This window comes from Aythya ferina (genome assembly GCF_964211825.1).
Source record: "Aythya ferina genome assembly, chromosome: 4".
Taxonomy (NCBI): domain Eukaryota; kingdom Metazoa; phylum Chordata; class Aves; order Anseriformes; family Anatidae; genus Aythya; species Aythya ferina.
Window position 1 is genome coordinate 76979515 of NC_140300.1, and position 23850 is coordinate 77003364.

At 43.7% G+C, this 23850-nt stretch overlaps 1 protein-coding gene across 5 annotated transcripts in view; it reads left to right on the forward strand.

Moving 5' to 3' along the window:
• The first annotated feature begins 1315 nt into the window (after positions 1-1315).
• The window catches only part of CDS1 (CDP-diacylglycerol synthase 1), a 28829-nt gene continuing 6294 nt past the window's right edge, over positions 1316-23850 (forward strand). Inside the window, exons 1-10 of one of the 5 annotated variants that reach the window (XM_084517592.1) lie at positions 1382-1564; positions 8198-8325; positions 9094-9190; positions 11625-11722; positions 13123-13262; positions 14747-14805; positions 16771-16853; positions 18669-18756; positions 20657-20725; positions 21489-21641. In XM_084517592.1, the coding sequence (XP_084373718.1) occupies positions 1478-1564; positions 8198-8325; positions 9094-9190; positions 11625-11722; positions 13123-13262; positions 14747-14805; positions 16771-16853; positions 18669-18756; positions 20657-20725; positions 21489-21641 (1002 nt within the window). In that variant the 5' untranslated portion in view covers positions 1382-1477. Of the gene's footprint in view, positions 1565-7714; positions 7793-8197; positions 8326-9093; positions 9191-11624; positions 11723-13122; positions 13263-14746; positions 14806-16770; positions 16854-18668; positions 18757-20656; positions 20726-21488; positions 21642-23850 lie in introns of those variants that run through there. The other 4 variants (XM_084517590.1, XM_084517589.1, XM_084517591.1 and 1 more) reach the window with 4 other exon arrangements.

Sequence of the window (23850 nt, forward strand, 5' to 3'; positions counted from 1 at the left end):
CCACATTTCTCTAGCATAGGGGTATCTCTCTGTAATGATCTAGGAATAGGGCAAGATTGTAAATTGATTAAATGCAGCATATTATAGTACTGTTCATAATTACTGTGACCTGGGGGGATACTGTGCTGTTTGCCAACATCGTCTGACATAGCTGTCGATGCTTTATCAACATTTTCCATGTGTCCCGTGTTCTGTGCATATGTAGGAACGTATCTCAAACAAGCAAAAGCTGCAAACAACTTCTGTTTCCAAGACTGCCAGCGATAGGGCTCCCCTAAGCATGCAGACACATAGATGTTAAAAGCAGGCACTCTGAGCCCCGTGACTTCTGTTCCTCAGCCTCACGGCCAGCTGGGGATAGGTTTGCTCAGGTTGCTTTTGCTGCTGCAGGAAGGGAGCTGAGCTGCTCCACTTCTCTCCTGCAACAGGGGCTTGCTGATGGTGTGCAGAGGATACAGCAGCCCCGTGCCAGCTTTGCTTTCTGCTGGGTGCACAAGCACAGCTTGCGCACGTGTTTCAGCACAGGGCTTATGTAAGTGTTTTGATGCAAGGACTTTAGCGTTGTGCCTGCCTGCAGAGAACTCCCTGTTCTGTGCACAGGTCGAGGTGCACAGTGGGGAGCTGTGTGCTATGGGTGAGCAGGGCAGGCGTGGCCCACGAAGGGCCTAAACATTTGGGAGATATCCACATTGCAGGTAAATCGGGTAATTAGCCCGGGGGAACCTGAGCAGCAGGGTGTTGCTTGGCGCTTCCCGCCCGACCAGTCCAACCAGCTGTGCTGCAGAGCACCCAAAGGCTCCGGGCACGCACGCAGGGCAGCAGCAGAGGCTCTGCTCCCAGCCTGCTCTCACAGCCCCAGCCCCACGGAGCTCTTGGGCCCGGGGCCATGCCGTGGCATAGCCTGGCAGCCTCGGCAGTGCTCCCTCAGCCCCGCACAGCAGGCACTCCGTGGGCGATGCTGTATGGCACCTGCACGGGCGCCCGGCTCGGAGGCAAGCGGGGCCAGGCCCTGCCTGCTCCCTGCGCAACCCGCTCTGCGTCCCTCATTCCCCGTCCCGTCGCGGCCCTGCCCGTGGGGCTGCTCACGCCCTCGCCCCACTGTCACCAGCCGCTCAGGTGCTCTTCCTTCTCCCCGAGCGCCCTGACTCATCCCGCCCTGCCGCTGCCGCTGCCGCTGCCACGCCGCGTGCCTGCCCTCCTCCCTCTCGGGCCCACCCCTCGGCGCTGCTTGCCCCCGCTGTCCCAGCTCCTCCTCCCCCTGCCCCTTCCCTGCCGCTCCGGGCCGAGGGGGCACCGCCACCCCCCGCTGCCACCTGCAGGCCGCTCGCTGCCGGGCCGCAGGGAGGCGCCCCGCTCGCTGCCGCGCCCCGCTCCGCCCCGCGCCGGGGCCGCGCCGGGCGCACCTGGGAGAGGCCGCGGGACGCCAGCGGCGCCGGACGGGGACCCTGCGCCGGGCCCCCCCCCCCCGCTCCCCGAGATGGCGGCCCGGCGGCGGCGGTGGCGGGCGGCCCCCGAAGAGGACGGCGAGGAGGAGGAGGAGGAGAGGGAGGAAGGCAGCGACCAGGTGAGGGCGCGGCGGGGCCGTTGGGGCCGGCCCGTGCCATGGTAACGGCCGCCGGGGCGGGGGGGGCGCAGGCAGCAGCCGGGTGCTGGGGGTGGCGGGGCCCTGGCGCTGCGCGGCCGCCTCGGCAGGAGCCGTGCCTCAGCCGTTCCAGGCCGGGGGGCTCCGCGCTGTGTCGGGCGGGCACCCTCTGGGTGTCTGCTGGAGGTGTTGCACAGTAAGATGACAGCAAGGATTTATTTTCCGTATTAAGCTGTCTGTAGTGCCCTTGGCCGGCTGGAAAGATAAGCTAGCTTTCTGTGCTGAGTGTTGTGTAGGTCGCAGTTTGGGCCTCGTTTAAATGAGAGAACTTGGGTAAAGTATACAGTAGGGGACCTGATGGAAAGTATTTGGACATCAGGATTCACAGATGCATCACTACACATATCCGTAGGTGCTTGTCTGTCTGTTCTGCCTCTCACTTCTTTCCAGCATGTGAATAGTGAGTTTTCGCTTGGTTGTGTGCAGATCACCTGTTTTGCATGGCGATTGGGCCTGAAACTCGCCCCTTCCTCCGCAGCTGCTCAGGGTAGCTGTGGTGCAGTGCATTTCCACTGGTTCCTACCTCACAGCTGAGAAACATGACCCTTTCCCATACTTAGAGCAGAAAACTTGGACGTCTCCTTCCGCATGGAAACTGCTCAGTACTTATGCAACTGTTGCTGACCCGATTCATCCAGTATTCCAGATAGGTAAAAGGGACGTGCTTGAAAGCACCTTGTTTGCCAAGGTAGAGAAGTGCTCTGTGTTTGCGCAAGAGCTCCAAGAACTCCGAGTATGTCGGGAGGCTTTTATCTCTTGGACTTTTAGTTGCTATTTTCAGTAGGCTGATACTGTTCTTGTTATGCTTACTAGGTCCTGAGATGCTCATTTCCTCATGAATTTAAGTAAAGTTGTTTTTTCCCCACCCCCAATCGGTTCTTTTTCTTAGTGGTACGCAGAAAAGTTCAGTATTCACTTCTACTTCCTTACTTTCAAGTAAAAGGCAACTTCTTTGGTTTCGCATGAACATGGTGTGCCCTTTGTGAACCTTCTTCCCGACGTCCCGAGCTCCGCAAGGCTGTGTCCTCAGCTGCTCGCAGCCCTGCCAAGCTGATGGCTGCAGAATTCCTGTTGGCCTGCCTTTGCCCTGTGGACCTTGGTGATTCTATGAGTTTGTTGTTGCTTTGTGTTGTGCTACAGTGTGCAGGAGAGATCTCGAGGTCTTTCCTGTCCTATTTGCTGCAGCGTGCCTGGCATGCTTTTACTAACAATGTCAACATACCTTCATGAGTACTCTGCTGCCCAGAGACACGATTTGCTGTTAAAACACTTGGAGTTGCATGAAAATCCTGATGGCAGTGTTTGTTAGAGTAGAGCATTAGAGTCTGTCACAAATAACTTCAGTTTGTTTGGCAGTGTTGGAAGAAACAGAAAAATTTAGCTATGTTACTTTCACAGATAACCAAAGGGCTGGATATTTCCAAAACCGTAACTTGGTGGAAGTGGTGGTGAATGAGAACTGCTGTAGGTAGAAAAGGAGGTGAAGGTTTAAGTCTGTGATTACATGTGAACAATTCTGAAAGTGTTTGTTTGTTTGTTTGTTTTGGGGGGAGGGTGGTGGTGGTGGTACTTTTTTTAACAGCTTGGAAAAACAAGGTTTTATCATTCAGGATCTTCTGATGCTTTGATAGCCTGACTTAAGAGGAAGGTATCAAGGTACATCTCATGAAATATGCTCCAAGGTGCTCTCACTGAACTATTGACTTCAGTGTAACACTTGGGGTAGAGACTGCAGAAAGGTCAGTACTGGAGAAGAAAACTAAAGTAACCCTTATACTGGTAAAATGACAATAACTAAATTATTTTGCTTTAACATTTTTTTTTTCCCCAGATAAGTTGTTGGAAAATGTCTGTCTTGATTTCGTCTTAACATAGGTGATGCTGTATTGTCTGAGAAAAACATATTAGCAGTCTACCTGTGAGTTTCTTAGTGTGTCCTGGAAAAAAAAAACAGTACTAACAGAATATTGCAAGTGCCTTAGTAACAAGAACAATTTTGTGCATGGTTTGCTCAGCACGTGATAATTGCAGTGAAGAATGTGTGGTATGGAATGGCAATTAACATATGTTATTTTGGAGGATGATAGGCTCACAGATCTGGGGTTTTTATGCATGACACATGGCTGTATTTTTGTAGGTGCTGGAAAGCAAGCAGAAATCCATGTGGAAGCTTAATTCCTGGTCAGACCTCCTGCTGGGGAGGCACAGTCTCCTGACTGTTTGAGGCCCTCCTTTTTAAGGCCAACTATTTCACAGAATCATAGAATTTCTAGGTTGGAAGAGACCTCAAGATCATCGAGTCCAACCTCTGACCTAACACTAACCAGTCCTCCACTAAACCATATCACTAAGCTCTACATCTAAATGTCTTTTAAAGACCTCCAGGGATGGTGACTCAACCACTTCCCTGGGCAGCCCATCCCAATGTCTAACAACCCTTTCAGTAAAATTATTGCTTAAGGATGGAAGGCTTGCTGTGTTTTTTTTTTTTTTTTTTTTTTAGGAACGTGACATAAAAACAAATCCCTACAACTAAACACACCTTCATTTTGGGGCAGCTGACAAATTCTGGAAACTGATGAGGATTGTAGTGTCAGTTACATGTGTTTGTTACGTGCTGAGCTTGTGGTAGTGACCAAGGAATTGTCAGGTTTGCCTTCTTCCCTGTACTCATCAGGCCTGCATCATCTCAGCCTTGTTGGATTTGTCCTTTTTGAGCTGATTAGATGGGTTCTTTGGAAGGAGCATGAGCCTTCAAATGAAGAGAAGTGTAAGGTGTCTTAGTCATTAACAGAGTGCAACTTGGGCTGGTTTTGCTTAACCTTGGCAAAATGTGCAAATGGGTACCCACAGCATGAAAACCATAGCTTTTCATCTGTCATCCCTCATACAGAGGCTGTTACAGTGTGTTCTGCTTCGCCTAATCCCAGACCTAGTGAATGGAAGGAAGGGGTGCTGGGTTTTATAATGAGCTCCAAAACTGCATCTACAAGGTCAAAATGAAATTGCAAGACTGATGTAGATGTTTTTTTTTTTTTTTTTTTTTTTCTTTTTCCTTTGTGAGGGCATTTGTAGTGATTATGTTAGCATTTACTGTTGCAGTGATTGTTGTTATTCCTGGCTATAAACTGAAATGTTTATAATTGATCATATAACTAAGAAAACAAATAATAAGAAAAGCTTGTCCACCAGTGATGGGGTTATTACAGCACTTTTTATGCTAGAGATGATAATTAGTTAGCTTTTAGTCAACAGCTTCCTCTTTGGCCTCTGACCTGGCAAATTAAAAGTCTTATTCGGGAAACGTTTGTGGCTGTTATAGCATGAAATGGAAAATCAAGTACTCAAGGTCATTGTTGAGGTAAGGTGCAAAGGTAAATTTAAGATACAGTTCATGGTTTATCCCCCACTAGTTGTTTTAGCAAATGAAAGCTTAAAAAAAAAAAAAAAAAGGTAAACAGATGCAGCCATATAAAACTTGAAGTCTGCATCAGCCCAAGTCCTTGTAGCAGCAGCAAACTACTGAGAAATACATCTTAGGTGAGCACAGGAAGACTTGTTCTTTAACGGGTTCAGGTGCTCTGAGAAATGCCACAACTGAGGTGCTAGAATTGGGAAATCTAAAAAATTGGTTCTCATTAGGAGCATAAGTGAAAATCGTATTACATATCAGAGGAATAAAACTAAGCATATGTATTTTGACTGCTTAAACAGCAATGGAGTATGGAACCATGTGCAGCAATACTGAAAGCCCGACATGCATCAAAAGACTTGGGGTTTTCCATAGTTCTCCATGCTTAAGGGAGAGAGCACCTCTGCTATGCACAAGCAAGGATTAATACTAAAGACTCTAAGTTGTGGTTTTAGGGCCAGGATTACTGCCCGTTATCAGCAGTCAGGTAGTGTCCTCTAGTTCTGTACAAATAGCTTTTTGTACTCAGGTGCAGATTGTAGTGGTTGGAATGTGACTGCAAAAGGCCTGTGGCTCTCCCGGCTCTCCCCTGTCTGCCCTCTCTCCCCTCTTCTTTCTCATTATAAAGTCTGTAGTTGATTTCCTAAGGAATAGTACTACAGCACTGGAAGAAAATGTCTGAATACTAAGGCTGCAAGCACATGAATCCCTGTTTTGTTACTTGCATTTTTGACAGCCTCCCTGAGGCCTGGGCCACACTTGCAGTACAGTGATGCCCATTAATTACAGGCATGCCCATTAATTACATACCACCTCCAGTGCTGGGCTTGCAGGGTAGGCCGGGGCCAGGCCTGCAACACCCTGGCCAATTCCTGCCACCACCCAGCCACGGGCCAGGCTACTGAGCCCACCAGGCCCCTGACCCAAACCTCTCCCAGTTCAGCCTGCTGCTGGGCAAACTTTGGGGCACAGCCTTGATCGTGGACACTGGGACTTGGCAGGCCTTGTCTTTTAGGTGTAGGTTACTCCCAGAGGTCATCAGCTGCTGAGGCTGTGATTATGTTCAAGCCCAGCTTCCCAAAGGCCAGCAGATTAAGAGGAAAGGCTGAAGGCTATAAAGAGAGTAACCCTGTGATGGCTTGGACTGTAGGCCTTATTAGTTCTGTGGTGTTTTTTTTATGCGGAGTTGGAGGTATGTCTACTCTCTTCCAAAATGCCAAAAATATTCAAGACTCGGGAAGAAAATAATAGTATTAAGGACAAGTTGGAAACAAAAGCTGACCTGTTTGTGGAAATAGGTTGAGGATAAACAAGTAAAGAAAACAGCCCACAGGGATCTGGGACGAGGAGGCTGGAAAGAGAGGAAGAGTTAGAAACCACAGTACAGCACTGGTGGAAAAGGTTTCGAGTACAGTTCATAGAATCACAGAATATCCTGAGTTGGAAGGGACCCGTAAGGATCATTGAATCCAACTTCTGGCTCCATCCAGGTCTACCCAAAAATTCAGCCCATATGACTATGCACAGTCCAAACACTTCTTGAACTCCAGCAGGCTTGGTGCCATGGCTACATCCCTGGGGAGACATCCCACGATGATGTCAGCCAGGTCTCTAAGCACACTGGGATGGATCCCATCCAGACCCATGGACTTGTATGGATCCAGGTGGGGCAGCAAATCCTGCACATGTTCAGGGCTGGTTGGAAGTTTGTCATTCCCACCGTCATGGTCGCCCAGGGTCCGGAAGCACATCCTCAGCATTGAAGACAGAGGCAAAGAAGGCATTAAACGTCTCTGCTTTGCCTAAGTCCTTGTCTGTGAGGTGACCTTCCCCATCAAGTAGTGGACCTATGTTTTCTCTGGTCCTCCTTTTTCTATTCACATATTTAAAAGGTCATTTTTTATTGTCTTCCACAGACCTGGACAGCTTCAACTCTAGTTGGGCTTTGGCCACACAAATTTTCTCCCTACAAACATGAACAGCATCCCTGTATTCCTTCCACGTTGCCTGACCCTGCTTCCAGCAGCTGTACACTTTCTTTTTCTGCCTAAGCTCCAGAAGAAGATTCCTTGTCAGCCAAGTTACTTCATGGTCCCCAGAGCTGTTAGGAGCTGATGAAGCTGGTTATGTAGGATGGGCTGCAGGCTGTTTGGGATGGTGAGGAGGTGAGGCAAGCCCAAGAGGTCATGAGGAAACTCAGCCCTTGCCAGAGACAGCTCTGCTGCTCCCTGCTGTGCTACAGCTGAGCAGCATTCCAACTGCCAAGAGTTAAGCATTTGGTCATGTAAGGATGAAGTAAATCAGCACGTTCAGTGTTAGCTGCTACTGAGGGGAGGAAAAAAACCCTGTTGCCAGTTCACTCTCACTGTTGATGAGAATTTGTACACTAGACTGCCTATTTTTTGTCTTTGCTATGCTGAAAGTTCTGTCTAGGTGTGTTCCTGAGTGGTCATGAGTGAATGGTGAAGAAACAATGCCATGCTGGGGTCATACCAAGAGATTATTCTGAATAATATTGTGTCCATAGCATATCTGGTCACTTTATAGTTTGTTCTTGGATCATGTATTTTCAAGCTGGATTGATCAAGTTCCCCACAATAAAAATATGAGAGACTGTGACAGCAACCTCTTCTTGCTCTGGAATGGAACTGTTTTGTCAGGTACTCCATTTAGTTTCTTCATGCAACAAGACCAGAAGAGCCGTGACCTTCTTCCATAGAAGATGAGTTAAAATGAAGGTGAGGGAGTATGTTAGAGAGTTGGGGATTTTTGTTAAACCCATGTTTTATGTCACTCGTAGTATTTCTGAGAACATAGATCCCTATGCTTATGTAGGTGGGTAGAAAGAGTGCAGAGGGTGTCAAGTGCCCTTGAACATGGCAGGTCATGTTACAGCATCTGAATATTGGCCTTAGAAGACATGTCAGTATAGTATTTACATGCCAATACAGTGTTACTGCAGTATTTATAGTTTAAGTACTACATCATAGTTGTCTTGACTTGAGGAACTGATAATTCCTGCATCACCATGTAAGACATAAGCTTGTGACTGCATACTATTTTATGAAATAACTAATATTATTGCATGTTGAGTTTGTTTAGTGTGCTTTGCCTTTTTTTTTTGTTGTTGTTGTTGGTCATAGGAAGCAGATTTGATTGAAAGACTTGATGATTTGGATCTTAGAAATGATTGTGATGTTCCAGATGTTCCTTCATCAATAGACAGCACTCCAGAAATCCTCAGAAGGGCTTTGTCGGGTTTGTCTGCCAGGTATAGTAAAACAAACAAGCTCTCATATTTGAGAGCTGCTGAATAAAATCATTACTGATTGTATTGAGGTTTTAATTTTTGTTTGATCTACATGAAAATTAAAGACTAAATTTTTATTTGATATCATGATTGATATGTTTATGCTTCAGCCTGTTTAGTGCAATTTTTTTTTGCATAGGACCTGAAGATTGCCCATGTGAGCATTTCTAAATGAATTGCCACAATGTTTAGCTACAGTTTAGATAAACATTTGTGGTGGTTCAGTCTATGTATCAACAGATAAGATCAACAGATATTCCTTTACCTGGCAAAGCAGCGGCTTTGCTAACATAGGCAGTCAGCAATCCCCTGGTTTTGTCTGCCAGTCCTCAAAGATTTCTATGCTTTTTTCCTGGTAGCCTTTCTTTCATGGGTAAGCCTTTATGTGGCTGGTTCCCCATGGCTCCTGCTGTGAAACCCTCCCTGGGGATCATGATGTATTTTCACAGCACCTTTAAGGAGGGGCTGATGCATTAGATGGCAAATGAAGGCATTTTGTGGGGAGGAGAGGGATGGGGAAGAGGAAAGATGGCTCACTTGGCTTTCTTTATTGTGTCCCCTCGTGAGGTGGCTGGCTGCTTGGTTCTGTGTTTCTTACTATGTGTCTTATTAAGCAAGATGCCTGGTCTTCCTTCTGGTAACCATCTACTTGAGTCTTTGGTTAGGGAAGGAAGTGGCCATTATATTTAATTCTTACTGGTTGCTTTTTATTCTCTTTTTTCTTGGCAGATGGAAGAACTGGTGGATTCGTGGAATTCTAACTCTAGCTATGATTTCTGTGTTTTTTCTGATAATATACATGGGATCTTTCATGCTGATGCTTCTGGTAAGTTTGTTTAAAATCTTCTATTGTGCAAGAGTTACTTCATCTCCTTGTCATGCATAAGAAATAGGTGGAAGTCAAGTGCAGATATTACAGAAGACATTTTGTCTCTTAATTTGGTAAATACAAGTATTCTTGAAAAATTGGAAGAGTTTTCAATTGGACCTTGTGGATGAAGGCCTTCTCAGCTACTTAAATTAGGTAGGAATTAAACAAACAAGTTAAACAGTTCTTTACATCGAAGCTTATGAGATTAATGTCATTCATTTGCTTGGCTTGTTCCCACTACCTTCTCGTACCCTCTTTAAGACTTGCTTGAAATACACAGAAAGAGAGTTCCATTTTTCAGGCTGAGAAAAGCAAGCAGCTCTTGTCTGCCGGCAGTGCCTGGCTCTAAAAGACTTTGCTCACTCATGCTCTGTTAATTCCTTGCTTCTCTTTCCTTGCTTCTCTCCAGGACTCTCTAGGGTTTATCCATAGAATGGAGATAGGTGCCTGTCCAAGGTGCAGAGATAAAATGTTTTTTTAGGCCATGAATTGAACAAATATCATCATAGCATTCATACACACTGCGTACTACCTCTTCCCATCATTTTTATGGCTGGTATTCTTAGTGAGTAATGGTTTAACTATTTTTTCCAGCCATGACAAGCAACAAACAGGGATGTGGCTTCTAGAACACTGAAATTAATGCTTGTGAGTAGCTGCTTTGATTTTTGACTAAATTTGCAAAATAGTTTTTTTTTGTTGTTTTTTTTTTTCCCCATGCCTACTCTGAAACACTCTTGGACAGTAATGTCTTGAGATACCGGAATGCTTGTTCACCAGTATTATGGCCTGTATTAGAGTCCCTGTCTGAATGAGTCTAGTTTGTATTTCCTGTTGTCAGAAGAATGACACAAGCTTGTAATTCACAGTTTCATTGGTGGACGATGTCTTTGAGTGTATGACGAAACAACAAAACAAAGCTTCATTACAGTGTAGGTCATTGTAGAGGCATTTTTCACATGTTTTTTTTTTAGTATAACACTTCCAGAATGAGAACTGGAGCACAAACAGTTTGCAGTTCAATTTGGTGTATTCATAGTATGCTCGAAGACTGCAGTCATGGGCAAAGCTGCCGGGAGATGAACCAAAAAGCTAGCATAGAAATAATATAGAACTCTTCCTTTTGACTATGAAACAAAACTCAGAATGGTTCTCTAATCAACTGTTTCTCAATTTGACATTTGTTACCATGTAAAAAGGAATGGAGGAATAAAACAGTTCTGCTCATGAATTACTTTATTTCACTGGAATCACATAACTTAAGTTGTCACAGCTTTTGTTGTGCCAAAACCAAATCTTAATACTGAGATGGAAAATGTTTGGAGACTTGTAGGGAAGTCCAGCTAAGCTGGGAAGAGAAGCTGTAAGACTTGTATCAGAGGTTGAGAATATACTTTACATTTGTCTGGAGGTAACACGCACAAGTTTCCATGCCTTCATCCCCAAATGTCCTTTTCCACTTTAAGGCGTAATCCTTTACTGGTGCTATTTTGTGTAGCGATTGGGTTTATAATGTAGACAAATCAGACGAGAGAGCATGAGACGGACAGACATCAAAGTTAACTCGCTAAGGTGATGTGATACCCTATAGGCTGTGGTTACGTGTTGAGCAAGGTGAAATGTGTTCGTGAGCGCATGTGCTAAGAGAAATCCTGCAAAGCCTGGTGTGATGATATGCATGGTTGGTGTAGGTAGGTTCATCCTCTAGCCTCTGCACAGGATTACTGCTGACCCGTATTTGGAAATATGTGGTATTGGGGCAAGGTCATCTCCTTGGTGACTACGGCTTAGGTGAACTGGCTGAGACCTTCAGAGTGCAGCAGCTCACAGGACACACTTACAGACTTGCACAGACAAGCACAGCACTATGAGATGACAAACAACATGGAGGCTGTGCAGGGTGTGACGTTTGGACCTGCGGTAGGTGAGCAGTGCCTCTTCTCATCAGTGCTAATTAGCAGCACATGCTTACCCTTAATGAGGCTCTTGCAGATGGAAGACTTGGCTGTCCACGTTCTGTTGCAGAGTCCATTTTTTTTTTCCACTGGACTTTGAAAATTTTGCTTAAATTGAAAAATTAAATGTAACCAAAAGTAGTAGAAGAGCCTACTCTTTACAGGAAATGATTTTTTACTTCCTGCTACCAAACTGCTTTGGTGAGGAAAAGTAAGGAGCTTTCCCTTATTTCTGGAGGGATTTCTTGCAGCTAGCCCAGTATGCCTTTTCTCAACAACTGTACTTCCCTGTGTTCTTGCTTGGAAGCTGCCTTCTTTTGCATGGAATTTGGATTCAGAATAATTTTTTCCCCTTAACACAGGTTGCAGTACTCCGCACAGCCTTCAAGAAACAACTATAGTGTATCTGCATAGCTTTTTTCTTTTTGTTTTAGGTCTTGAGCATCCAAGTGAAATGTTTCCATGAGATCATTACTATAGGTTACAGAGTCTATCACTCCTATGATTTACCATGGTTTAGATCCCTCAGCTGGTGAGTAGCAAACAAGACCATCAATAAGTAGAGATTTGAAATTTAAGTCTCTTCATTCTTTGTATCCTGTTGTAGTGCAAGGATAGCTTTGTAGGTTGTGTGCACATGGAAAACTTGACATCTGTTTCTACTGCAGGATTCTCTGTGTGCATGTATGTATACTTGAAGTCAGAATTAAACATCTGAAAGCTACCTAAAAATGTGCATAGCCAAATAATCACCTGATCAGTATTATCTGAACAGCTTTGACTTTTTTTTTGTATTTACCTTTGTGTAAGAAAATAACCAAATAGTTACTTTGAAGTGCTCCTTTTCATGCATAAGTAACTAAAATCATCATGTACAAGTTGTAAATCCTCACTCATTTTGCATTTAATCGCAATCACAGGAGTGAATAAATAAAGAGGTGTCGAGGGATCTTTTGATAGCCAGAAGATATAATTAATGTTACTGGCAAATCCCAGATAGTTGTGGGAATGCCCTGCTTATGCAGGGCTCTGTAGGGCTGGGGAAAAGATTTCTACTTCTGAGTTCTGGGAGGAGAGATGAAGGCATTTGATAAGAGGGAGTGTTTTAGGAGGATATTGGGCACATGTTGTCTCTAAGGTGCTTGAGGACATAATTGTTCAGACCTGACCTATTTTATTTTTTTGTTTGTTTGTTCAATTAATTGAAGTGATCCAAGGTACTCCTGCCTCTTGTCACATTGCTTCTTCACTTTTAGAAGCAATTTTACTGTGAAATATCAATTTATTCTGTCAGCTCTCTGTACAAGCTAGTTGGTTCCCTTTGCTCAGTCCTGGGTTATCAGTAGGACTTGTCTATCGTCTGTATTATTCTGTGGGTTCTGGATCTACTGCTGCAACAGAATCAGGTATTTATGACTGCAGTCCTGCCAAAATTCTTAGAGGATGTGCACTGTACCGCTTTGTCTGGTTTGGCATTTAACCACAGTCACCTTCATACATGGAGCTCAAAATCAACTTTTCTGTTGCCGTGCTAGTTAAAATCAAAGTTTTGTTCAGTTGAACAGATGCAAGATATTGTTCTGTACTTTGAGAATATCTCAAAAGGACTTGCCCAAGTGTGGAGCACAAGTAGTTCTGTATGAAAGGATTTCTGCAATATCTGTTTTTCTAGTGTGGTTGCTGTAGAAGAAATAAACAACCAAAATTTGCTTGCTAAAAGTGAAAGAATGGAATGGTACTTGCATTTTGTTTCCATTGTGAACCTTTTCCACTTTCCACCTTTTGGGTTTTCTTTTTGTGTGTCGGGTGGGAGGATAGGGGAGAGGGTTTTTTGTTGTTGTTTTTGTTTGTTTTGTTTTGTTTTTGTTTTTAATGAATGACACAACGATGTATTACCTTGTTTAAGTAACAGCTGCCTCTTGTCTGTTTCAGGTACTTTTTGCTGTGTGTCAACTACTTTTTTTACGGGGAAACTGTGGCTGATTACTTCGGTACATTTGTTCAGAGAAGAGAACAGCTTCAGTTTCTAATTCGTTACCACAGGTTTATATCTTTTGCACTCTATCTGGCAGGTAAGTGAAGGAAATGGCAGAAATGGAAGAACAGTGTGCTGCATTTGTTTCTGTGCCTGTTTTGCTTTGTTTTTAAGAAAAAAGCTTCTTAGCTCTATCTATTCTATTACTCTTTTTCTGGTGCTGTTGGAGGAAATTTACACTTTTATCATCAAAATATAAGTATAAATTTTGCATTCACCTAGAAGAAGGTAGTAGTCTAAAAAACAGTTGATGCTTGTTGGAAGGTTGAGCTAATAGTACTCATTAAGAGTCAACATGAATTAATTTTGATAGCAGAAGAATTTGGGTTCAGTACCTGAATGTATCAAGAGTAGTTTGTCAGTTTGTGGAAATGGCTTATATGTGTCATTACTGTGATGGGTTATGGCTGTTGTTACTGTGATAGGAAACGGCTTGTATGTGTCATTACTGTGATGGGTTAATGCTTTATTGTGTAAGTGTTCTGCCAGGGCTACAGCGATAAGGTGTGTGATTATATTGTAAAGTGTTTATTCAAAAGGCCTCAGACTTTATTTTGTCTGTGAGATACTCTTTTGCTTGCCTCATGGATAAATGTTCCTCCCAGTCCAGGGAAAGAGTTCTTTAACAGCCTCCTTCCTGTCTCTGTGAACAAGTAAATGCAGTCCATGCGGCTTTCAGAAACACAACGTTAATGTTACTTTAGCCTTAAAAGTGATCAGCTGAAGACTCAGGTTGACCTAAGAGATGGGGAGACTGCCACACTGCAAGTATTTGTAAAATAGATGAAGAAACCTGATCTTCATAAAGAACTTTGTCTACTGCTACTGTTTTGTAAACCAGACAAAACTTCTACTTCATGCTTAGATCACAAACTAGCAACCAGCCTTGCAAGACGCAATCTGACCTTTTCCAGCCAGCTTCTCCCCAAGGAACCTAACACAACTAATGCTCATGGCTGCTGAAGGGCAAGGAGGGGGAGAGCAGGCAGCAGCCACATACCCAGTGGGAGGCCAGGGGTCCTGCGGGTGGCCACCAGCCTCGCTCCTGCAGGGCGCTGTCATAGGGAAGGCCGGGACTCCGCATGCCCCCCAAGTTGAGGGGTGATATGTCTCCCTGGAATCTGCACTCTGCAGCATGCCTCAAGGTTCTGTTGCCTGCAGCTGTGTGCCTCTCTGGGGTAGAGGGGTGAGCTGGTGTTCACCTTCAGGTTATTTCCTGTTTGTCATTCAAATCAAGCTTGTTGGTCTGGCTTTGGGCACCTTTTAAAGGTGATGGTCTCATCCCCTAAAATTGATGTCCATGATGTGACCTTGTAAGTAATGAAACGGATGCTTCCTACTGATGTCAATAAAATCTTCTGCTCTAGTGAGAAGAATTCTCTGCCTGTGGTTACCAAACAGAAGTAGGTGCTCCAAACAGGCAGGTTGGAGACTGCTCCAAGGGAAGAGAATTATTGGTGTATGGTGGTTCAGTGTAATTACACATTCAGTAGTACAAACTATGCTTGCTTTGTTTTACAGGCTTCTGCATGTTTGTTCTGAGCTTAGTGAAGAAACACTACCGTCTGCAGTTTTATATGGTGTGTATTACCTACTTTGCCCTGGTCAGTTGCGTACATATATCACTAGAAAGGGTCATGTCCTTACGTTCATAAAATACCTTGGAAGGTGGGGGTGTGAAACCAAGTGATGTTGGGCTGTTGGGTGTCTCTACCTATACACTGGGGCTTCTTATCATCTCACAAAGCAGTCTTTCACTGCGCGAGGCCCTGTACACACTGTGACACTGCTCCTGTAGTGGCAGGTGGACAAGGGAGAGGCTCCCTCTGAGTGCGTGCGCCTTCCGTGCAGGTTGGAAGCCAGACACATTCGGCATGGGGTGGGACATGGTTCTGGTGTCTCAAGCACCTCTTTGTAGAGGCTCCATTGCAGTGCTAGGATGGAAACCTGACCTGAACGCCTGCACAGGAGTTGGAGTCTGTGACACTTAACAGTTGTTCTGGCCCCGTGCTGTGCCCCAATAGATCATTCTTGTCCAGTAAGAAACCAGTGTTTCTGACTCCCAAATTTGATGAAAAATAGGAATGATCAGAAGCAACAGTAAAACAGTAATGCAGTACTACTTGTCTTTAAAGAACTTGAGTGATCAGGGTGTTGTGCAACCTTAAAGATTACTTAAAGGTCAGTGGCTGCAGTTAACCCCTTTGTTTCTACAGGGCCTTAGGTGACACTTTACCACTGCGGGTCCCTCATTTTGGACTAGGACTTAGCTGAGCACTATAGCATTAAAAAACAACAGAAATTATATTCAAAAATGATTTACCCTATTTGTGGGAGAAGTTGCTTCACTGGGGGGAGATGCAGCTTTTTGGGGAGAGGTGATTTTGGTTTTGTAATCGACAAAGCACGTTATCTTTGAATTGGCGCAAGGTAATTATATTTTTCCCTGATATCCCTCTCTTCCCTCCCCTCTCTTGCCTCTTCCCCCCCCTCCCTGGAAAAGGAAGGATAAACAAGTGTAGTCAGTCATTTAACATTGTGATTGTCCAGAAAGCATTAAGGTGTGACTACAGAAGAATTTCAGTAGAACAGAGGGGAACCTTTTTTTGAGGAGGGAACAGGGGACGGACAGTTTGGACTGAAGAGTAGAAGCCATTTGTTTTGCACTGGTTTTTCAGTACCACTGTATGATTAACACATGTTTTGCTGCAGAGATGCTTTAGTTAACCAGCAGGTAATATTTTCAGGAAGGTTGAGTCAGCTCTTGCACCTGCTTTCAGACTCTTCAGGTTTCTTAACTGCAAGTAGATGCTGGCTGCCATAGGAAAGCACACATGATAAGGAAATTTAAGGAAGTAGGACATCCTGAGTATTAACTAGCACAGCCATTGTGTGCTTGAATTCAGTGTTGCCTGGAAAAATGACCAGGTCTTTATCTGTGAGTTTTTGGAAAGCAAAATGTAATGTAGAAGCTTTGGAAACCACTTTACTGCATACTGCTGCTACTGAATAAACACTAGGTACACTGTGTAGTATTGGTGAAATTGACAGTTGAAATAGCCATGCCCATAAAAATTAACAATTAGTTTTCACTTATCTTGAGAAATTCCATCTTTCCTAAGAGGACCAGTATTCTGTCATGATATCCACATCTGTGTAACATGACTCTTTCATGAGTTCTTCATTGCCATTTTATTGTTACAGTTCTAACTTGTCTTTTACGTATGTATATGCAGAATATCACATTGCTTATGTTTCTTTGCTGCTTTCATGCTGAAGGTATATGTCTCACTAAATTGGAAGTTAAACTGCATGTTAAAAAATTCCGGGTAAAGGAAAACGATGGGGAAACCTTTTAAAGTTTCGGTCCTTGCTTCTGAAAGCCAGCTGAATTGTGATGTACCGTATGCATGCATCTCTTGTCTTACTGCTAGATCTGGTCTACCTGTGAGCTCCTCAGGGCTCCTCTAGCTGACGTGCCAGTACTGATGGAGGTGTACTGATTGGTGTTTTCACTAACTGTTGTGTTGTTGCATTGTTAACAGTTCGCATGGACTCATGTCACTTTGCTGATCACTGTAACTCAATCTCATCTAGTCATCCAAAATCTCTTTGAAGGCATGATCTGGTAAGGGAAAAAGTAACAAACTAATTTGTAACTATTGCATTGAAAGGTTGGCTCTGATAGCAGATCTAATTAGGGAGAGATCTAATTAGGGAGTTAGGGAATAACCACGAGAGCAGTCGAAGCTGCACCAAGTAAGAAGCATCCATGCTTAGTTGGAGGGGGAATCGGAGGTGGTGGGAGCAGTGACATAAGGGGTATAGGGCAGTGGGCAGAAACCCCTTAAACTTGATAGGCAGCCACAAGTATGGTAGTTTCAAACAACTGCTTCATTTATGTGCAAGGATCAGGGTTAATCCCAAGTATGGTCAACTATCTCCCATGGCATTTGGTGAAGATGGGAACATGCAGCAGTTTCTTTTCAGCTGCTTGGGAGCTTCAGGTTCTACAGTCCTACTGAAATGGAACCATTTAATTTGGAAGATCAAATCTGGTGTCAGGAGTCCAGCTTGAGACCTTCTTTCCAGAAGGTTTCAAGGACATGAAAACCTTAGAGGTTAAAAACAACACGCTGGGGATTTTTCAAAGTAACTCGAAATGTGTTCTCTTCTGTTTTTAGTAAGCAAGCAGAATAGTTCCAGCAAGTGAAGTGGCAGGTATCGGTGGTCTTAAACTGTGTGTCTTGTCCGTATGAAGTTCAGGTGAAATGATAGCAGACTACCCTTTTTTGCTAACTAATGGTAGTCTCCAAGAGCAAGATGTATATTGGGAAAGGGAGAAGTGTTTTTAATAATTTTGTATGTACAGGTAAAGTCAGTTGACCTAAAAACAAAACAAAACAAAATCCTCCAGAATGTAAATCTTGACTGTTTTTTGGTTGTCCTAATGCCTCACTTCCCACTGCATATTAAATTCTGATGATGCAGTTAAACTTGATGACTTTAAAACTTCTCCCTTAACGAGATGTCATGTTTTTACACCCCACACCTCTTTAGGGAGAGTGTAAATTGCGAGTTGAGACAGAAAGAAGAACATGGAAGATAATGTGTACTTCGAAGGACATAATACTTCTTGTGTTCCTTGTTCTTTTCTCAACAAGGAAGATCATTACAGAAAAGACATGCTCACAGTTAAAAAGAAAAAAAAAAAGCCTTTGACAGAGTTTGTATGAACAAATTCTTTTCATGGTGAACTTGTACATATGTAAAACAGTGAACCTAGTTTTTGAGCTAGCTGCCTATTTCTTAGTAGCATTTCTGCTACTATTGCACCAGACAATTTGGCAGATGGTCACAGAATCTGACTCCAATCTTACTAATACATTTCTGCTTTGAAAAGGGAAAAAGAGGTTAACATGTTTTAGTAGAAAAGTCAGATGATGTTTACATGCAGAGACCACTTAAAAAGCTATCACAGGCTGCTGCAAACTGACGAGCAAGAAAAGGAAAATAGTTTTTCTTTTTTTAAATGTAGGTATCATTGAACTTTATAAGGGATTTGCTTGCTTTGATGTTACCAGTAACATTAACATGTTTATTTCTGCTGATTTCTTTCTAAGTGGTACTAGTCTTCAATCTGATAGAAAAAGCCAACCTGTTGACATTTTAAGCTCATGTGATAAAATGAAATTATAAGTTGAACTACTGTGGATCTCTACCAGTTTGTATTGGCTGAACACGAACATCAGTATAGCTCAATATGTTGCTTATGGGGGAACTAAGTGAACATATTATGAAACATAATTGTTTCTAAATATTAGATAAAAATTCCCAACCAAAAATGCTGCTGTTTCAGTTAAAGTTATTTCTGTTCTGTGTTTAGGTTCAGGCACCTTCTACCCCCTCCCACTTCTGAAACTTTCTGTGCATCTTTCTCTAGGTTTCTGGTGCCCATTTCAAGTGTGATCTGCAATGATATTGCCGCATACATCTTTGGATTCTTCTTTGGCAGAACTCCGTTAATTAAGGTATGTACTTGACTCAGCAACAGGTTCTTACAGTTCACAGCATTTTTGATACTTGTTCAAAATTATGTTTATAGAGGTCAGTAGTTTCAGCTGTACTGCATGTTAGACATTTGCTAGAAAACACATCATTTATCTGGTTTCTAGGGATTTTTAAGTGCAAAGTGGGATTACTTGGACTGGCGTATGCTTCATTGGGTTAAAAACTGGCTGTGTAGCTGGGCCCAAAGAGTTGTGGTGAATGGAGTCAAATCCAGTTGGAGGTTGGTCACTAGTGTCGTTCCCCAGGGCTCGGTGCTGGGGCCGGTCCTCTTTAATATCTTCATCAATGATCTGGACGAGGGCATCGAGTGCACCCTCAGTAAGTTTGCAGATGACACCAAGTTAGGTGCGTGTGTCAATCTGCTCAAGGGTAGGAAGGCTCTGCAGGAGGATCTGGATAGGCTGCACCGATGGGCTGAGGCCAACTGCATGAAGTTTAACAAGGCCAAGTGCCGGGTCCTCCACCTGGGATGCAATAACCCCAAGCAGAGCTACAGGCTGGGAGATGAGTGGTTGGAGAGCTGCCTGGCAGAGAAGGACCTGGGAATGATGGCTGATAGTCGGCTGAATATGAGCCAGCAGTGTGCTCAGGTGGCCAGGAAGGCCAACAGCATCTTGGCTTGTATAAGAAGCAGTGCGGCCAGCAGGTCTAGGGAAGTGATCGTCCCCCTGTATTCGGCTCTGGTGAGGCTGTACCTCGAGTACTGTGTTCAGTTTTGGGCCCCTCGCTACAAGGAGGACATGGAGGTGCTTGAGAGAATCCAGAGAAGGGCGACGAAGTTGGTGAGGGGTCTGGAGAACAAGTCCTACAAGGAGTGGCTGAAGGAGCTGGGGTTTTTCAGCCTGGAGAAGATGAGACTTAGGGGTGACCTTATTGCTCTCTACAGGTACCTTAGAGGAGGCTGTAGTGAGGTGGGGGTTGGTCTATTCTCCCACGTGCCCAGTGATAGGAACAAGGGGAATGGGATGAAGTTGCGCCAGGGGAGTTTTAGGTTGGATCTTAGGAAGAACTTCTTTACCAAAAGGGTTGTTAGACATTGGAACATGTTGCCCAGGGAAGTGGTTGAGTCACCACCCCTGGAGGTCTTTAAAAGACATTTAGATATAGAGTTTAGTGATATGGTTTAGTGGAGGACTGGTTAGTGTTAGGTCAGAGGTTGGACTAGATGATCTTGGAGGTCTCTTCCAACCTAGACAATTCTGTGATTCTGTGAATGTAATATCAACGTAGTATGATGAATTTGAGGTCTGTTACATCATTAAATATTGCTGCTTTCTTTTTGGATTGCACGTGCTGGCTAAACTGCATACTACTTCAAAAACTGTTGCTTGAAATAAGGCTTTATGTAATGTTCCTCATCTGGTCTCATTGATGTAGCACTGAGAAGGGCTCGAGCATTAATCTTCCAATTTTGGTAGTATTTGCAAGACCCTACAGAAAGATACAAATTTTTATTTTCATGTCCTTGCAATGTTAACTTTGGTGTATTTGGTTGGATCTGATAATAAATTGCTCCCAGATAGGAAGCCTGATGGAATTTGATGAAGAAAACAGCTTGCTATGCTGGTCTCTCTATGCTTGCATTTAGATGCTGTGGTTTTTTGCCCATCTTAAGTAGGGAGCAAGCATCTCCTGAGGACTGTCCAACCTTGGCAGATTCCCTGCCTGCCCCTGGCCCTGCTTTTCTATCTATAGTGCTCAGAGATTGCAGCCAGTGACATTCAGCGTTTGACACTTGCACATGCTCACAAGTAGGAGCTTACTGCAAACAAGGTCCAGGTGGTTAAAAAAAAAAAAAAAAAAAGTTCAATGATGCAATTGATGCAGCTCTCTCTCTCTCTCTCTCTCTCTTGTGCCTAGCTGTCTCCCAAAAAGACCTGGGAAGGGTTCATTGGAGGTGGCATCTCCACAGTTGTATTTGGATTCATTGTAAGTAACAACACAACTTTTCTTGCATAGGTTCATGTAGAATAGCTCAGTAAATAGAATCATTCAGGTTGGAGAAGACCTTCAAGATCATCACGTCCAACCTCACCTGCCAGATCTCATCCCTAAGCTTTGTTCCCTAGTACCATGCCCATACAGCTCTGAAATATCCCCACCACTTCCTTGGGCAGCCCATTCCAGGGCTTGACTACCCTCTCTGTGAACAAATTCTTCCTAATGTCCAATTTAAACCTCCCCAGTGCAACTTCAGGCTGTTGCCTTGCATCCTAACACATAATTTCTCCTGACAGAATGCCCATGGGTTTAGACAGGTGCTTTACACCAATGATATGCATAGAAGAAAGCAGCAACATAAAATAATTGCTTTTATATGTAACTTATCAACAAGATCAGTGGAACTTATAGGTGACAACTCTGTAGTAGCAGTAGTTCAGGATTGAATGGAGAAGTGAACTCTAAAGAAATAATGAGTAGTTAATGCTTGGGGATATTACAGTGCAGAAATATGCACTAGATAGGAGCCTGAGAGATAGGAAAAGAAAAATAAGATGGGAAATGGTTCCTAAAGGCATTGAAGGTCAGCATCCGCCTCCCTTGTTGAGGCATTCTCCAACTTAAAAAGAGGGCTGATTTTACTCCATTGGGCGTCTCTTTATTACAAAAGATAATAAAGCCTTCAATTACAGTATGATTTTTGACTGTATCAACTAATGCATATTTGACGAGTTGTTCTTCTGCTTTCCAGTTTTCCTATTTCTTGGCTCAGCATCAGTACTTTGTCTGCCCAGTGGAATATAAGAGTGAAACCAATAGATTTGTGACAGAGTGTGAACCTTTGGAGCTCTTCCAGATGAAGAAGTATTCGGTGCCACTATTGCTTCGGGCTGTGTTGGGATGGGTAAGAAAAAAAATCAAGGTTTTAATTAAAATTGGAATTGTAATTCCCAGCTTGAAAACTTTTATAAAAACTTTTTAGAAAGGTACATGAACGTAGGTAGGTCTTGAGGGATAAGAACTGAATTGACACTATGAACTTTTGCTCACATGGGGAGGAGGTCATCAGGGAAAGGCATTGCTGAAGCCACACGAGGAAACATCTCTGTTCTCATTGCCGGTATTTGTGCAGGAAGTGGATGATGCTGTTCACTGTACTGCATGTCATTCAGGTAAGCTGTTAGAATCTTGTGGAAAATTGGTAAAGGCCTGAGTTAGTAGTAAGGCTAAATACTTGCGTTAGTAGAACTTGATTCCATTTGCAGTGAGTGTGCAGCTGCAGTTAGAATAGGATTTGTGCTTGTAATGGAGTCGCCAACCCTTTTCTGTGCATGTAGCCTGCACATTGTGGCAAGAGACACCTCGAATCTTCACCTGACAGGATCTGAACCATCACTCCTGCTGGGGGAAAGCACTGCTGCCTGAGTCACAGGCGTGAGGGGAACTCTCACAGGTACAGACCTGATAGAAATGCATGCGGACTGGTTTTCATATCTACATATTTGTATAGGTGACCAATTTTTATATAAATGATTCGTTATATAGTTGTTTCTATGTACACACACAGCCACCCCCTCACCATCCCACAGATAGATATCCCCACATGGAGGAGCGCACACTTCTGCACAGACACATGCATCTATACGCCCACAGACCCCCACATGCAGCTCCACCCATCCAGACATATATACATCTACCACACACAACCAGACACCTATCCATGTGCATAAATGTGTGCACGTACATACATGCATCCCCCAGACATAAATACACTCACATCACATACATGTACTTATGCAAATACACACAGAGATGCACACCCATGCCCATACACACACATACACCCACATGCCCACACTTAGCAGCACATATATACATCTATACACACACATGTGCATGCCCACACATGTGCACAGATGCACACCTCCATGCATATTTATCTCTCCTTGAAGGCAAAGAGGAGGTGACTGCGATGAACGCAGAACAGGAACAGCTGGCACATGCCTTCTGCATCACTCCCCTGCTCTGCTGCCTCAGCACAGAGAGCTGTGACAGACAGTGCTGAGAATGACACTGGGTTTTGCTTGCTTTTACACGGGTAGAACACGTAGTGAGAAAAGTTCACATGTAACAAGAAGGCAGAAGTGGGAAATTGTTGCTGCTGTTTGCAAAAACTGAGTACTGCAAATAATTAATGGCTGCAGGTGGTACTTAAAAAAAAAAAGAAAAAAGGCAAGACTGCATCAGGAGGGAGCTTTGATATTTTCATGCTGAGTGTGTGTACCATTGCTTCAGGAACTGTGGCGTTGATGGCAAATGTAAAAAGTTCTTGTTTGTTTGTTTGTTTTTGCATAAAGTCAGTGTGTAGTCTGGGTTGAGAGAAGTCTTATTTTGTCCAGTTTCATTATACATTTTGGTAAGGGAGGAGAAGGGAACAGTCAGCTCTGCAATAGTCTGGTAGGGAGATGTCAATTAACCCCCTAAAGCAGACAGTGCTTGCACATACACTTTGCAAGTAGTATTGCTAATCTCTAAGAGGCCTTTTGAGAACAGGATTGGTTTTAGCAATACTTACAGGAAGTCGAAATAATTCCAGAAGGTAGTCAGTGTTGCTCATAATGCAGATGGGAAACATAAGGTTCAGGGATTTTCAGCTCCAGGAGTTGTATATTGAGAATTGCCAGGTGAGGTGTGCTCAAGGTTGCAGCCTGTGCCATTGACTTGAAAGGGCCCAAAACAAAATTGCAAAATAAAGTAAAATAAAATAAATGCTTACCTTGATTATCATCTTTGGCAATACTCACCTGTTCTCCTTCCTGATAATTAAGTCTCTTATCCCTAAAAACTAATAGATCAAAAGAAATTTCAAGTCTGTGGACGGAATGAGGGGAACAATAGATAGTTAAATGTAAAACAAAAACATTAACAGAGGTTAAACTTTTGTCTCCCATTATTGTCCTATGTATGCACGGTGCCAGTATTGCAGACTTGGGCAAAATTCCCGTCTGTCTCGTAAGAGCACTTGAAAGGAGCAACTGTGACAGTGAATTGCATGACAGCAACCAGTGCCTAGGGAGCACTGGGTCACCTGGTCTTCAGAAATATCGTTGGAT